This window comes from Pararge aegeria, chromosome 7, assembly GCF_905163445.1.
Source record: "Pararge aegeria chromosome 7, ilParAegt1.1, whole genome shotgun sequence".
NCBI classification, from domain to species: domain Eukaryota; kingdom Metazoa; phylum Arthropoda; class Insecta; order Lepidoptera; family Nymphalidae; genus Pararge; species Pararge aegeria.
The window spans coordinates 13,566,553-13,583,448 of NC_053186.1; the positions used below are offsets into that span (position 1 = coordinate 13,566,553).

At 35.6% G+C, this 16,896-nt stretch overlaps 2 protein-coding genes across 4 annotated transcripts in view; both read left to right on the forward strand.

Moving 5' to 3' along the window:
• The window catches only part of LOC120624962 (hemicentin-1-like), a 31,364-nt gene extending 14,571 nt beyond the window's left edge, over positions 1-16,793 (forward strand). The window contains exons 15-24 of one of the 3 annotated variants that reach the window (XM_039891811.1): positions 843-996; positions 2,860-2,981; positions 4,571-4,717; positions 6,072-6,209; positions 10,539-10,657; positions 11,534-11,767; positions 13,016-13,166; positions 13,320-14,008; positions 15,284-15,460; positions 16,341-16,793. In XM_039891811.1, the coding sequence (XP_039747745.1) occupies positions 843-996; positions 2,860-2,981; positions 4,571-4,717; positions 6,072-6,209; positions 10,539-10,657; positions 11,534-11,767; positions 13,016-13,166; positions 13,320-14,008; positions 15,284-15,460; positions 16,341-16,598 (2,189 nt within the window). In that variant the 3' untranslated portion in view covers positions 16,599-16,793. The remainder of the gene's footprint in view (positions 1-842; positions 997-2,859; positions 2,982-4,570; positions 4,718-6,071; positions 6,210-10,538; positions 10,658-11,533; positions 11,768-13,015; positions 13,167-13,319; positions 14,009-15,283; positions 15,461-16,340) is intronic. The other 2 variants (XM_039891812.1, XM_039891813.1) reach the window with 2 other exon arrangements.
• Positions 7,774-9,436, forward strand: LOC120624963. Its single transcript, XM_039891814.1, has 2 exons — positions 7,774-7,958; positions 8,065-9,436. Exons 1-2 carry the CDS (start codon positions 7,920-7,922, stop codon positions 9,400-9,402), a joined length of 1,377 nt encoding a protein of 458 aa, XP_039747748.1. The 5' UTR covers positions 7,774-7,919; the 3' UTR covers positions 9,403-9,436.
• Positions 16,794-16,896: the final 103 nt, after the last annotated feature.

Below are 16,896 nucleotides of genomic sequence, written 5' to 3' on the forward strand. Positions count from 1 at the left end.
TACCGTAGAAGTAACTCAACAAACTCGGTAAGTACTACTAAAAAAGATTACAAGTATGGGTTCAGTATACTACCATACCCTTAAGTTAGCCCGTATGAAACTGCACCGTCCGTCGCTTAAACTCATGATGAAATCTCCTCAGGCAGTAAATTGAAAAAAATAATCAAACCGAATGTATTTTTATTTATCTTATCTAATAATAATAAAGCTGAAGTGTTCGCTTTTGTTCCTTTGTGAACAATGAACGCGCTAAACTCGGAAACCTCTAGGGGTTAAAAATTTGTCACATTAGCTAGTAATGGTATGATATGACAGTAATAGTGACGATGCAGTCTAAGATCGTATTGGGCTAACCTTTGCGGGGCGTGGCAGCAGCGGCGTGCACTTTATACATGCATAAAAACACTGCCTACCCTAAACCTTTTATATTACTCGTATTGCAATTTTTCAATTTTATTTGTATTGCAATTTTTCCATATTATGCCATATATCTGCCTTATGCCTACCCCGGTTTAAGCCCTGTGCACTGTTCTGCGTGGCTTATGGATATTAGATCGATATCCCTAATCGGTTTCTACGCGATATCATACTGCACTGCAAAGTTGCTTAGCGGCACGTCTTTGTTGGTAGGGTGGTAACTAGCAACTGACGAAGCCTTCTAGACCAGAGCAGGGATGAATCAGAAATTATATAATCCTTAGTTGCCCTGCCGGAGATCAATCCCGGGACCTCAAACTCGAAGTCGGAGGTCGGAGAAACGTGGGTCGGGGAATAGCGGAAGAAATATATTTAAGACCGACTGTATTTTATATGACCTGAGCTAACGTTTGAATTATTTTTAGTGCCTGTGAAGATAGAATCGCCGAAACGAAGTATTATAGATCTGCGAGAAGGCTATTCTTTAATACTGCCCTGCAATGCTGATGGTTATCCGGAACCATATGTTAAATGGGTGTACTTTAGCAAGGACCCCAAAATCGCACCGAGGACGTTACAGTAAGGCAACAGTACTATACAACTAGTTATTGCGACCTCTTCTCATACACCCGAGTTAGCATGTCCCTTCGATGCAATTCATCGATTTCTAAATCAACGTAACAACTTATAAATCATCGTCACAGTATGAAAACTATTTTACGTATATTTAAATTGTTTTTTTAATTGTAATTTGTACGCGATCGATGTCACGAGCAACATTGTTAGTGACGCGATTTAAAAAAAAAATATATGGTAACAGTCAATGCGACTGCCGATTGGCGCATAATAATTATTGTAAGTAGGTGTAAATACCTATTGATGCAAATGCCGTGTGGTGACGGCAGACCAGAACATTGCTGTCACGACCCCTCTTCTTCCCGCGGGTGTCGTACGAGGCGACTAATTGAATATAACGGAGAGCGGGCAGCAGCGTTCTCTGTGCTACTACTACCATCCACTGCGATCACCAACCCGCCTGCCCAGCGTGGTGATTATGGGCAAATCCAGTTGGGAGAGGTTTAGTCCAGCAGTTGACTGTAATAGGCTGTTGATGATGAGTTCTTATCTGGTTCATCTATTCAGTAGCCTCGCAATATATTTATAATAATACTAGCTGTTGCCCGCGACTTCGTCTGTTTTTTGATGTGGCATTCAATTTGGTTGTAGTTATAAAAAATTTAAAGTATTCAGTATCGCTAAGCCTTAAATGAGGGGTTTGCTGTTGTCCGCTGAGGAGTTGTCCTTTATCTCACACCACATTCATCAGATCTACACAAAGTTTGGGCAAAATTAAACACATATTATAACCTGTATCGTACAAAAAACATTTTTTAAATCGGTTATAATTTGTCGGAGTTATGGTGTTAAATCGTCAAACACTTTCATCCCCTCTCCAAAAGGAACCGAGCTTAATGTCGGGATAAAAAGTATCCTATATTAATTCTAACAATTCCTAGAATATGTGTACAAAGTTTCATGAGGATCAATTAAGTAGTTTTTGCGTGAAAGAGTACCAAACAAACTTACATTGACATTTATAATATTAGTAGGGATAGGGATAATATAATCTTTATTAAACAAAACATAAGTAATTATAAACAAAAAGTCGATATAAACAGCCGACTTACTAAAAACGGACAAGAATTAGTGATATCTGCATATCGTCTGAGAAAAGTACAGAAATCCTTTTTGGGGATGGGTATATGCTTTTATAACATGATAACGAAGGTAATATTTGATCTACCTTAACCTAAGTTTAAACAATATATTAAAACACATTCAAAGAATCGTGGTTACTACACGATTGATGAATTCCTTAACGACAAGGCTGCTTGGAAGCAGGTCACTCCGCTCTCATCTCTAACAAACAGAAAAATTCTAAAGATTGTTAAAAAAACTTAAACTTAAAAATTATGTTGGAAAAGAGGAATCTGCTGAGATTCTTGCCGGCTCTTCTCAGTGGAATCTGCCTTCCGAACCGGTGGTAGTCACCACAGACAGACTGGCGTGACGTTTCAAAAGTGCTTATAAATTAGGCCTTCTTGAAATAAATGAATTTTGAATTTTGGAATTTGAATGATCCTTTAGTTTTTTTTATATTATATTTTGTACATATCTTTAATATGTCATGTTCATGTTGATTCTTTAAAATAATTAAATAATAATATTTCTTAGTGCCTCGCTGTTTCGAGGACGTTTTAGATTTTATTTAGTTTTAAATAGTTTATTTAAGGTTATATTTATAAAATAATTATCCTTTAGTTAGTTTATTCAATTAGAAATCAATAGGTAGTAGGTTCGATTCAATTGGAATTCATAATAGAGGCGTGGTATGGCTATTGAGAAGAGGATGATGATACTGATGATTAAATTTATTTTCAGACCCGACAACCAATATTCTATTATGATAAAAGAAGTAAACCTTCGTGACGAAGGATTTTATACATGCGTGGCAAGCAATATCAACAGTATAGCTAACATCACTTATGAAGTTAATGTAAAAGGTATTTTTTTTGTATTTTTATATGTTTATAGACGAGCGCTTAATTGCAATCACACCTGATGGTAAGCGATGATGCAGCCAAAGGTGGAGCGCGCTTGCCTAAAAGATGCCTATTCACTCTTGATTTGAAGGTTAGGTACCTTCTAATCAAGAGTGAATAGGCAACTCAAATTTTAGGCACTGGGGAAAATGGTAGCTGGAAGAGCATTCCAGATCCTGGCGGTGCGGATCAGAAACGAAGATGCGAAGCGCTTCGTACGCGTCCGCGGTATATCGACCACGTAGGGATGCAGATCCTTACGGTGCCTCGCGGTTCTATGGTAAAAAGGCGAGGGGGGAACTAGATCAAATAGTTCTAGTTGCTAAATCACGCAAGCCTGCTTTAAAGCACCGTATATTATTCTAAATCTAATTCTAAATTTCAATCCACTTCTATATCATAAACTAAATGGTACTTATCCAATCCTAATTTGAATTCTTAATCTTGTTCTACACCGCAAGCTAAAGTTAATTGTGTGTAATTCAAACATTTAAATCGTAGTAACGTCTCTACTGACCCCGAACAAGTGTTTTAATTTAAATCGATTCAAGACCCTTCCTAGATAAGAACATGCCAGTTTTCCAGCCGCCTATCCAAATAGACAAATTCTAAAGACAGATGGGTGAGTTAACTTTACGCAGTACTCTGTAGATACATTTTTTATGTGACATAATTGACGGATTTATCAGATGGACAATCTAATGGTAAGGGGAATAACATCGCCTATAAACCGAGCAACAATTCGCAGGACATATAAGGAATATGTCCCATTAACGTGCCGTGCCACAAACGTGCCGCCCTGAGCCCCGCTGTGTCCTACAACCTAACGCGTACACTCTAAAAAAAGAAAGCCAACTAAGAGAGATTTTCTCTTAGTTGACGTTATATAAATTATAACAATTATTATAATAAACATAACAACAAAAGCTGATTAGTTATAGCAGCAAGTTCATTATAGATTGAGCTAACAATGTAGGTATGTTCATTGATTCAAACAAATAAATACGTTGTTTCTATTATTATTTACTTCTTTGTATGATTAGATCATTTTTAATTATTTAGCTTAAACAAGTACGTAAATTGAATCAGTTAAGAATATGCCTTAGTTAAGTAACAATAATAGGAGCAATAAAGTTGCCCAGTCCATTGAATTATGATAAACAATTATTATCATCTTATTTGATGTATCTATGTTCTTGTTAGGCTCGTATTTAGGAATAACCAATTTTTTTTAGAGTGTAGGTGTTAAGCCTCAAATGCCTGTAATTATACCGGCAACCACGTCCTTCAGACCAATACAAATCAATGCTGCTTAACGGCAGAAATAAGCATGGCGATAGTACTTTGATGAGCTGTCTTAAACAGCTCTATTGCTACTAGCATTTCGCCAATTTCAAATGAGGATGAGGACACATCTACGATTGAGGCTAATCTCTTTTCCTTAGAAGATTCAAAGGAATTTTAATCAAGACTTATTAGTTCGAGGCACTAATACGATTTTGTTTTTTTTTTGTGTTTGTTGTTCTTTATTTAACCTCTTTTGTTCACAGCCCCTCCAACTATAGTGAACTCATTACAAGACAAAACAATCAATGTCGTTAAAGGCGATTTAGCTCTCAGACTACCGTGCGGAGCAGTCGGTAATCCAAAGCCAGCAGTGTCATGGAAATTTGATAATGGATTAAATGTTGTCACTGGTAATTTTTTTATCTATTTAGCATACGAATCAATTAACTAATTTCGATTCCTTCTTTAATGATAGTGATAGGAGCTGAGAATGATGGATAGTAAAACTTAAAAAAAAACGTTTATTTCGTTTCCTACTTTGTAAATGATACATGTTGTGGAGACCTCCTAGTAAGCATCATAAAACCTGTGTCAGGAGGTCTTACTCTTCCGTAGCAAAGGCAAGATAAAATAAAAAATAAAACGATTGAGTAGTGTGTCTTGGTGTGTGTGGTTTGTTTATGTTTGTGTGTGCGCGCATGTGTCTGTTCGTGTGTGTGTTTGTGTGCGAGTGTGTGTGTACATGTTATTAAGTGCGCCTATATCCATTATATTTGAAATAGAAATAAACTGAAGGAGCTTCTCAGTTTCTTCATAGGTTAGTGTCTTCAGCCAGGCTGTCAAAGTTTTGTTAAATTCAAAAAAACGTTTTTTAGTATATTTTTGTTAATGTTATTGTAGAGAGTGGGAATGGATACCATATTATCTTTCGAACTTCCAAAGACGGGCCGGTTGGGCACCCAACTATTTACTGACTTGGGTCAACGTTGCTTACCCAGCACTATCGCCTCATACGTTGTGCTGCTTTTAAGCCACACATTATTTGCGAAGAAGAAGAGAAGAGAGATAGGATGTTAAAAGTGTTTTAAGTAAAACGAAACGGGAGTGGGTTCCCGGGACTGTCATTTGCGATTGGCAATGTTTAGGTGATTGAAGGTTTTAAATAGTGGGTGATTTGGCTTACTATGGAAATCTTAGGGCCAGCCTTGGAAGCCAGAAAATTGGAATAGTGTTTCAAACAGATATTCGACCAGTACTGGCTATTTATAATCGTAAAAGCCAGCTGTGATATTAATCTGCGGGTTTTGGCGTTTGTTATATGGTATCCATTTCATTTTGTTATGTTATCGCAATGTATGTATATTTTTTTGGCACCACCTAGAGAGCCTTAACGGTTTGGCTTGTTTTTATGCAAAATTATGTCATTGAGTCCCAGTCGAGACAGTGAAACTGGGTACATGTTGAAAAAGTAATCTAAGCAATCTGAATACGCAGTCGGAGTTTAATTTTTTTATAATAATGCGTTTATTTATTTCATTACAAGTTGTCTGCAATCTCACCTGGTAAGTCTTTCGGTCTGGCAGTTAGTCAGTCAGTTAGATCATCATTTACCACCAGGTGAGATTGCAGTGGGTGGGTGTATGTTATTTAACCATAACTTGTAATTTTGAGACAGGTTGTTATGCATATAAGAGAGGATGTCCGTGCCCAAAAGTAGTTTGTTATTTGCTGACATTGATAATGACTTAATTATAATAATTTCAGGTACTGAATTGTACGATGTTGACGAAGATGGAGCCCTAATTATATATGATTTAGAAGAGAATGATATCGGTGCCTATATATGTACAGCTGAAAATGCTTTAGGTGTGGCGGTTGAAAAGTATGACGTTCTTGTTAATGGTGAGTTATTTTTATATATATAAATATAAATATATTACGACAATACACATATCGCCATCCAGCCCCAAAGTAAGCGAAGCTTGTGTTGCGGGTACTAAGATGACTGTTGAATATTTTTAAAAATAATATACATAAATCAGTGGCGTGCATAGAGGGTATGCACAGGGTGTATAGATTATATAAAAAGAAGAAAACCTCCAGTACGAGTTATAAATACATAAGGGTTTTTATAACTCTTACAATGCCTATCCTTAAGTTTTTTATAACTAGTACTGGAAATTTACTTAATTTTTTATCATCTGCATACCCTGTGCATATCCTCTATGCACGCCACTGACATAAATACTTAGAATATACATATAAACACCCAGACACTGAAAAACATTCAGGCTCTTCACACGAACAATTTCCAGTAGTGGGAATCGAACCCTCGGAACTGCGCCAATCGGCCGTCAAATATATATTTTAACTACACAATATGAACATAGAAATGCAATAAATGAATGACGAAACATAGCATAGCTTGGGTGTTAATTCACATTTATGTTGAATAATCTTAATATATATAAATCTCCTGTCACGATGTTTGTCCGCGATGGACTCCTAAACTACTTAACCGATAGCAAATAAAATTGGCTCACCGTGAGCAGTCTGGTCCAACTTAAGAGATAGGATATCTTAGATCTTTACTTATAGTCGCAATTTTATTTTATTGCAAATTATTTGTCACATGTTATATATATATGTTTATATATACTACAATACTCACTTAAGGCTAAGCGATACTGAATACTTTAAAAACAAAATTACTAGTATTTTATAATTTAAACTAGTATTTTATATGGTGAAATGAAAAAGATTGTAAACGTAATTCTGAATGCAATTACCTACGTGTTCCTACAGATTTATTTATTGCGGGAAAAACCGCGGGGCGCAGCTAGTGTAAATTTAATTTCGAGGAAGCTTATGGCAAACTAAAGCTACAGTTATGGCTCGCCGACGTGGAATTCAGTTTTTAGCAAATCCCGCAACCATGGATTTACTAGGGATAAAAAGTAGTATATATGTGAATCCAGGATATAATCTATTTCCATTACAAATTTCAGTAAAATATTTGAACTGTGACTCACTGGCAATCGCGTTCTGAGCGCTTTATCAACTAAGCTATGGTTCTCATGCCATCGATGCCGAAAATATTCATTTGTTCACGAATCACTCATGTTAACCCTTATAAATATCCCTTATATTTAGTTAAGCCACTTTAAGCTGAATGGCATAACCAGCTTATATACAAAAAATAGGATAGAAGCCGGCGTTACTTTGCGGAATTCCATAGTGAATCTTTTTACTCCACACCAAACAGATCTTCGGCAATGTCCTACTCTCTACGCACGTTTCGCTCCGACACCGCTTGATTTTCATTTTCATTATTAATTTTTGATATATAATATTATAATAATATACAGTCAAACCTGGATAAGGGAGAGTTCAAGGGAGCACAATCTCATTCTCGCTTATAGAGGTTTCTCACTAACCCGAGTTTCTCGCTAATGCAGGTATAGATACTTCAACTCAGTTGTGCGCGCGGCCCTATGTGTGCGTGCGCTTGTAAATATACAACTTTCATTCGTGTGGCAGTGACGCGGCAGTCGTCGTTCGAGCAAGACGTGTTCCTATCGCTTTTTCTTACGGGTACAGTCGTTTACGAAAATGTCTAGTTCTTCACGGAAAAAATGTTTAAGGAGTCAGGTAAATATTTTTTATTTTTAAATTTAGATGTAATGAATAGGTATTTATTATGATTCTATATACGAAAAAATATATCCTTGTTGACGTTTACGTATTATTGTTTTAGACTCGAGAAACCATTGCTAAGGTATACGAATTTCTGAAAATAGATGCGAGAGATATATTGGAACTAGTAAGTGATCCAGTTTGCAGTGCAAGTCCAATTTTAATATCGAAACTAAGTGAACATTTAAATAGCGTACGGAAAAGAACAGCAATGGCAGTGGGGGTATCAGAGAGAACAGTTACTAATATATTGGCTGAAGGAAAAGAATCTGACTCTAAGTTTAAATCTCCGCATAAAGACCGTAAAAAACGTTTAAAGAAGTTAGAATTAGACAACTTTAACGTTGATGTTATACGTTCCACTATTCAAAATTACCATTTAGAACATCGTGAGTTACCTACCTTGCTAAAGTTGAAAAGAATATTTCAAGATAAACTTAACTATGATGGAAGTATTTCGACTCTGCGTACAGCTTTGTTAAAGTTGGGATACAAATGGCGAAAAACTGTGGATAACAGACGTGTTATTATAGAGCGGCATGACATCCTAAAACTACGATTTTCCTACCTAAAAAATTTACTCAGATACCGTCAAGAAAATCGGTGTATCGTATATACAGATGAGAGCTATATCTTAACTAATCATGTTCAAAACAAAGGATGGGGTAATAAAGATGGACCACCTTTAAAGAGAAACCTGTCGAAAGGACAAAGAATTATCATTGTGCATGCTGGTTCAGAACAAGGTTTCGTACCTAACGCACTATTGACATACAAAGCAAATAGTGTTTCTGGTGATTACCATTCTAACATGAACGCGGAAAACTATGAAAAGTGGCTAAAAGAACGTCTAGTACCGAATCTTCCACCTAACTCTGTGGTTGTGCTTGATAATGCCTCATACCATAACGTTCAAAATGACAGAGCCCCAAATTCGAATTCCAAAAAAATAGAAATGCAGAGATGGCTGACAGAAAAAAATATAGCTTTTAATCAAGATATGAAAAAAATTGAACTGTATGATTTGATTAAAAAAAATAAAGAAAACTATATCTGTTACAAGATTGATGACATACTTCAGCGATATGGCATAAAAGTTCTTCGATTGCCACCATATCATCCTGAACTAAACCCCATAGAAAATGTGTGGGGAATTTTAAAAAATTATATTGCTTCGCGTAATGTCGACCAAAATGTGACGGAAATAATGAAACTCATAAATGAATGTTTAAGTCAAATTGATGAAGGGATGTGGGGTAATACTTGTCGACATGTACAAAAGAAAGAAGAAGAATACTATAGACATTTTGACATGGAGTCAGAATTCATAATTAACCTTGATGAGAGCAGCGAATCCGAAAATTCATCATTTGATTTTTCAAGTAGCGATTCAGAATAATGTTCAATAAATAAACATTAAATTACCAAATAACTGTTTTTTTAAAAAAAAACCCGTATATAACCCGTAAATAACTGTATTTGTATTTGTACCCGACTGTACCTCTTGTCACGCACACAAAGTCACTGTATATGTACAAGGTTTACCCACACATAGGGCCGCGCGCACAACTGAGTTGATGTATCTATACATGGGTAGCGTTTCTCTCTTATAGAGGTACGCAGCAATAACAAGACATTTATTCATGCACTATATAATTTTATTTTATTTAGAACTTATTTACATTAAAAAAAATCCGTCAATTTCGTTTGGGTTTCTGTTTTTGTATTTTGAATGTTTTTCTCTAACTCATAAATTTTGTCGAATATTGCTTGCTCGACTGTCGCTTATAGAGGTATAGATAAGTAGCAGTCTCACTTACAGAGGTCCATGAGGGAAAAACGACTCTCTCTTACAAAGGTTTCTGTTTCTCGCTAATAGAGGTTTTGGGAGCTTAAAATGACGGGTCCTGGCTATTACTCTCACTTATAGAGTTTTCTCACTTATCCAGTTCTCACTTACCCAGGTTTAACTGTATATATTATGCGGTGATAGCCCAGTGGGTAGAACTTCGACTTGACTTTCGGGGGGGCGGGCGAGTTCGAATCCCAGCAAGCACGTCTAACTTATCTAAGTTCTGTGCGTTTTTGAAGCAATTAAAATATCACTTGCTTCAACGCTGAAGGAAACCATCGTAAACCTGCATGCCTGAGAGTTCTACATAATGTTCTCAAAGGTGTGTTGAGACCACCAATCCGCACTGGGCCAGCGTGGTGGACTAGGGCCTTAAGCCCTTCTCATTGTGGGAGGAGACCCGTGCCCTGTAGTGGGCCGGTATTCGTTTTATATGATGATGATGATGATGATGATATAATACTAGCTGTTGCCCGCGACTTTGTCCGCATTTGTTTTTGTAGGAATAGTTTATCTGACAAACTTATGGCATTCAATTTAGTTGTATTTCTAAAGTTGTATGAGTTGTGTATTCTTGTGAAAATCAAATTGTTTTTTTTATAAAAGATCTTTTATAATCACGCTAGTTATATACTTATATTCAAAAGTAACATTTTGATTGGTTTAGTTATTTCCTTTTTCAGATTCTCCCAGCCCAGATAGTAATGGTACGACAGCGATAAACCTGGAAGAGAATCACACTCTTAGAATCACCTGTAGATCGTCTGATATGAAAATTGGTCAACTAATACGCTGGTATAAGGTACTTACTCATTCTCTTGTATCGTTGGGAGTCTTCGGCCCTGAGTAGTTACAACCCTACCGACAAAGTGTTACCGCTAAGCGATGTAGCGTTCCGGTGCTATGCTGCGTAGTAACCGATTAGGGGTATAATTTTAAAATAACTGTGATACCTATAACAGGTAAGCTCGATACCATCTTAGGACATACCATAACCTCCTAGCAGGGAATATTGCAGTCAAAAAAAAAGTTAAGTTAAATATTAAAACAAATTATTTACGGTCATTAATTATTTTAAGTCAGTGCCCTACCTGATGGTAAGTGGTAGTAATCCATCGCCTAATAAACAGAAAAAAGCTTCGCAGGGCATGCGAGGAACATTTCCTACAATGTGATTACTGCAGCAACCATGGCCTTCAGATGCGAACAGCATTTTTTCATAGTCTATATCGGACATAGGTATGTATGAATGAATGACTGAATGAGTTTATGAATGATTAAATAAATACACTTTTGTTGTACAAAATCGTAAGAAAAAAATGTAAATACAAAAGACAGGTAAGATCATTTTGCCGCTTTATCGCTACACAGCGAACTCTTCCAGACAAATGCTATAGGTCTATCGCACGTGGTACAATGTAGTATATAAACATTATATTTACAAAGGTAGAAATAATTGTTGTTTTATTTCGGCGGGAAGAGGTAGGAAGCTGACCACTATATTCTGATCTGCCGTCACGCCGGAGAACGAGAGGCGCTACTACTACTGTGCTATTACTACTGCGATAAACCAACCCCTCTGCCCCGCTTGGTGATTATGGACAAACTCTCCCGCAAAGCCTTTAGTCCAGTGGACTGCTATAGGCATTTAATTAATAGATATTACAAATCATTCCAGGATGGAAGATTAATTGTGGAAGATAATGATCTAGTGATAAAAAACGCATCGCTAACTGACTCCGGTATATACAGTTGCCGCGAAAGCAATTTCCGAGAATCTCATTCGTCGCATTTTCATGTGATAGTGGGCTATGCACCAAAATTTACTTTTGAAGAAGAGACCAATATAGAATTCATCGAAGGTTCTTTTACTGCTTTATCATGCGATGCTGACGCTCAACCGAAACCAAAGGTACGTAATAGGTATAAAAAGTTTTTTTTTTTATATTGTGTAGAACACTCACTCACCCCTGTTTGTACGCTAAGATCTTTTAAACATAGAATTAAGAACCCTCATCCAGGCTTTATTTCATGCAGTGCATTGTGTCCGAGAACAGTGAACACGCCCCGCGCACGTCTCTCTCCAAACCCGCGTAATCAAAAATAAAAAAATATATTAAAATAAAATAATTTTATTTCAGGTCGGGGACCCATATACAAAATTGAGAGGTTAACTTAAAATCAATATAAGAGACAGATTTTAAAAATAAATAAATAAAGAAAAAAATAACAGTTATGAATTAAAATTAGAATAAATTAAAATCAGACTATTTTATATTATTATTTCATGTTTGAAATCTGGTGCACTTTTTGCCAATGTTTAAAAAATACGGACGACTCTAAGGAGCTTATTTTTTAAATTAAAATTTCCGATGGTTTCCCAGAAACTCGCAATTCTTTTACGAAGCACAGCGTAGAATTTGGTTAATGTTGCTAGCTCACAAACTTTTCCCATTTTACCCATTTTATGGAAACGCTTAGAACATTAGAGATAAAATAATCACTGTCAACTGCTAAATGGAGTGAAATAACTTACTGCTCGTGTCCACGGTTTTTGTATGTTCTTCATTTTGTGCTTTTAAACTACGGAACGGATTTTAATGCCGACAATATTATATGAAATTTTGTGATTTTTTATTATTACAGTACCTACCTAATTAGAAAAAAATATAATGTTCTATAAAATGGCAAAAGAATAAAAATTAAATATTTTTTTGTACTTTTGTCACGTAAAAAAACGCCAACTGTGCCTTTTTTTTAGTGCGTTCTCTTGAAAAGAAGATTTTTTGCGACCGTCGATGCAATTTGCAGCATAGATGAATCATAATGCAACTATATAATATGACCAGGTGGTTTACTGGTCTCATTCCAGCGACAGACTAATCCACACAGCATAAAAAATAAATAAATAAATATACTACGACTGCGACGAATATTTTCTATATATATTAATATTCATAATATACAGATAAACACTCAACACTGAAAAACATTTATGTTGATTACACAAATATTTTCCAGTTGTGGGAATCGAACCCACGGCCTTGGAATCAGAAAGCAGGCCACTGCGCCAATCGGCCGTCAAAATAACTCCTCTGAGATGTTAACTATCTTTATTCTATCTTTTTAATTTAAAATAAATAACTTTAAACGATTTCAGGTACATTGGTGGAAAAAATCTCAAAGTATGGACGAAACATCTATGGATTATATTTTATCTATGGAACTTAGTGATATTGGACATTACACGTGCATGGTTGGCAATGAATTTGGAACTATTAGTCGAACTTTTAATATTATAAATGCGAAAGGTTTGTAAGTTATGAATAAGTAGAGAAATGAAAAGAAAACACTATTAAAAAAACAAATAATTAAAACATTATTGTTGAGCGAAAATTAAATTAAAGCCATGCAAACCTCTGGCCATCTTTCAGAATTTTTCAAAAGTTTTGTTACATTTTCAGAATGTGTATTGAACATTGATAATAATTTTAAAATGCAACAGCCGTTATTATTATCAACTGAAGAATTGCCTGCCCTTCACGGCGCCGTTGGGCAACTTAGAATTCCAGCTTCACACAGCATGTTAATGATTTGCCCAAACACTTTTATTAATATTGACGGCATCAATTACGGAGATAATTTAAAAGGTTCCTGTATTAATGGGTCTATATTTGATATAGATGGGAGATACGTAGACTTTTCAGACATTAGATGTAATGATAAAGTGGTTCCGTTAACGAAAAATACTGGTATCGCCTGCGGCCCAGGTTACACTGAACTATTAAAAATTGGATACAATGTTGGTGTTGAGTTTATGAGCATTTACGATGTGTGTTTTGATAAGCGTCTTAAACTTCCGTTGTACGCCAAACACGATATAAACCCAATGGCTGCGGACTCTGTTCCGAATGAATCAATAGATTATGTGAAAAATAAACATTTGCCATTTGAATTTGATGACATGTATAATTGTGGGCAACAACGCGACAGCATTTTGTTTTTAACTGGAAAACGTCTTAGTACAAACAACAGATGCTGCTTTGCTAAAAGACAGTTGGTGAACCCTAGAGATGTGATAACAGGATATCAGCAGGTGGCAACTTACAATTACTTAAATGTTATACCAAAATGGGGAACATGTGGCACAGAGGTGGGTAATATTTTGCAGTAATAAAAATATTATATTTATTTAAACGGTAGAATCTCAAGCTATTAATTCTACAAACTTAAAACATCAAAGGTGATACTGATGACGGCTGATTGGCGCAGTTTGCAGCCACCCTGCTTGCTGAGCCCAAGGCCGTGGGTTCGATTCCCGCAACTGGAAAATGTTTGTGTGATGAACATGAATGTTTTTCAGTGTCTGGGTGTTTATATGTTTAGGTATTCTAAGTATTTATTTATAAAAATATTCGTCAGTCATTTTAGTACCCATAACACAAGCTACGCTTACTTTGGGGCTAGATGGCGATGTGTGTATTGTCGTAGTATATTTATTATTATTACTGATAACTATATCCTAAAAGGAAGATTTTAGGAAGAAGACGAGGAAAGATCAGCGTATCACACACAGTTTTATTTATAAGATGCTAACCTTTATGATAAAACTATTTTCTTAAAGGTTAGCAAAAATAATAAATTAATTGTACTACTCCGAATAGATAATTCTGTTGAACTGTTATCTATGTTACTTAGAACCTTTGTGTAAACTTTAAAATGTAAATGCTTATAATATTTAAAGCATACGTATAAGTACACGTATTCACGCGAATTCTGATAAATACGCGCTACGTGTACATCTTTTGATTTTCTGTGATATTTAGAAATGTTACCTCAATATTTGCCTGTCTAAAGAGAAAAAGGCCAACTCCATAATCGCTCGATAAGGGAAATCCTTTTTGAACTGATGTTGATGCGATAGAAAGTTGTTGTTATTGTAGTAGCTGGGCAGTCTATCGTTAGTTAAATTAACCATCGTAATAATCTTTCGCTTGGTCGTGATAAGGCCGCCTTTGTTACAAAAATTTAATTGACTTGTACCTTTGTTGTTTTTGGCTCTTTTATTTTTTTTTTGTCTTGTGTGCAATAAAGGATTTTTAATTGATTGGATCAAGGGTGGCATACAGAAGGCGGTTGGAGCCCTGACCGCTGGTTACTTAAGTACTCAAGAGCCCCGCAAGCTGTTTTTTTTTTATAATTTACCATCGTTAAGAATGAAAAAAAAAAATCTGTACCTATATTTATTTACTTATTTAATCATAAGACATACCAGCAATTAATTGTAACAACATTCATAAAAAATATTAGCGTTAGAATTAAAAATTCTGTCTAGTGCCATTACAATAAGCAATTATAGGTGAATAAAGCTATATAAATAAATGATAGAAAAAGAAAACATAATAATGTAAATTTTGTTAACTTACAGAATTGGGATAATCTAGAAGAGCGCGTAAGAAGTCTAGTAAAGGCGTTAGATCATCCGCTGGAGGTTTACACGGGCTCTTCGCATTTGATGAAGCTACCTGCACAGACTAAGGAGCGTACCGTTCGATTGACTGACAGGTTCGGCAGAAAACAGCCGGTGCCACGTTATATATGGAAGGTAATTACAGGAAAATCCTTTAAATATATATATATTTATAATATTATAAATGCGAAAGTGTGTTTTTCAGTTCTACTTTTACGCCTTGAGGAAGCAATCAATCAACTTTACATTTAGTTGAGAGATAGGCTTATTTTTATCCCACAAAAATGAAAGTTCCCTCGGTATTAAAAAGAGGTAAAGCACCGAATTCTACTAAGATGGACCATATTTGTGGTAGATTCTTTATTGTATGGCTTACCATGGTCGCTATCAACAAGCCAAATAAGTAAACTCAGTGTCACTCAGCGGGCGATGTATTTACTTGCAATGGAATGCTACGTGATCAAATCACAATACATATAACAGCAGCTAAGCAAGTAGCGAAGCTGAAGTGTGAGGAACATAAATACAAGTCTCATCATCATCATGACTTCATCGAACGACGTCCACTACTGGACAAAGGACTTCTGGAGGGAGCTCCAAAATCCACAGTCGTGGGCCGCTTTGAATGGCCCAACTAATTTTTTGCCAGCTCTAGGATCAGCGGTAGACACGATACAAAAGGCACAAAACTGGAACTGCTATCACGGTCTTCATATTTGATCGGATCGGGCTTGATCGGAACTGTACAACCGCACCCACTATTAGAGAAATATTTTTAGTTTCAGTTAAATTCTCTCTCTCACACACACACAAACTCACACGTCCGTGTCCTTCCATCTCATCATTTAACATTGTTCTGGTGACATTTTTTTCTATTTTCTATACATCATGAATTTCAGATTCATAATATCATGTTTTCAATAAAAAACGAATATGAGTCCAAAGCCCTGACACGAATACCCTGACTAAGAGTGCACAAGTTTTGTGCACTATTTAACACCGTGCTTTTTTTCAGGTAATAATAAATCACTATGAGGCACAGGCCGTGGCAATCATCCAGATCAACATTCCTGATATCACCATATATCAAGCATTTTCCTTCATGCTATGTAAAGACATGTGCCACAAAATAGAATGGATGAGAAACGGAGAATGGCGGGACGTCAAAAAAGGGTTCACTTTTTGCTGCAACGTCAAAGAATTCGAGACCAAATTTGGTTACAAAGACTTGTTCAAAATCCGCGAATTAAGTTCGAAGGCTCTAATAATATGAAATTAACTATTGGTTATGGCGAAAATTATTTAAAAAAACGCAGTTTTGATACTCATCGACGATTTTATTTACTATCTGTGTAATATCTAAGCTTCTCAGATTTATAGAGATGTAGTCTATATCGTCTCATGACTTATCATCATTTTATTTCACAATCATCTTTAAGCATCAAAGTTTCTGGTTAATTTAACTGTATTAATTAAAATGATACCAAAAGATAATTTTATTAAGTTATTATATTATTGTTTATATTAAATAACTTATCTAATTATAAAAATAAAAAAATATAATATTTTAT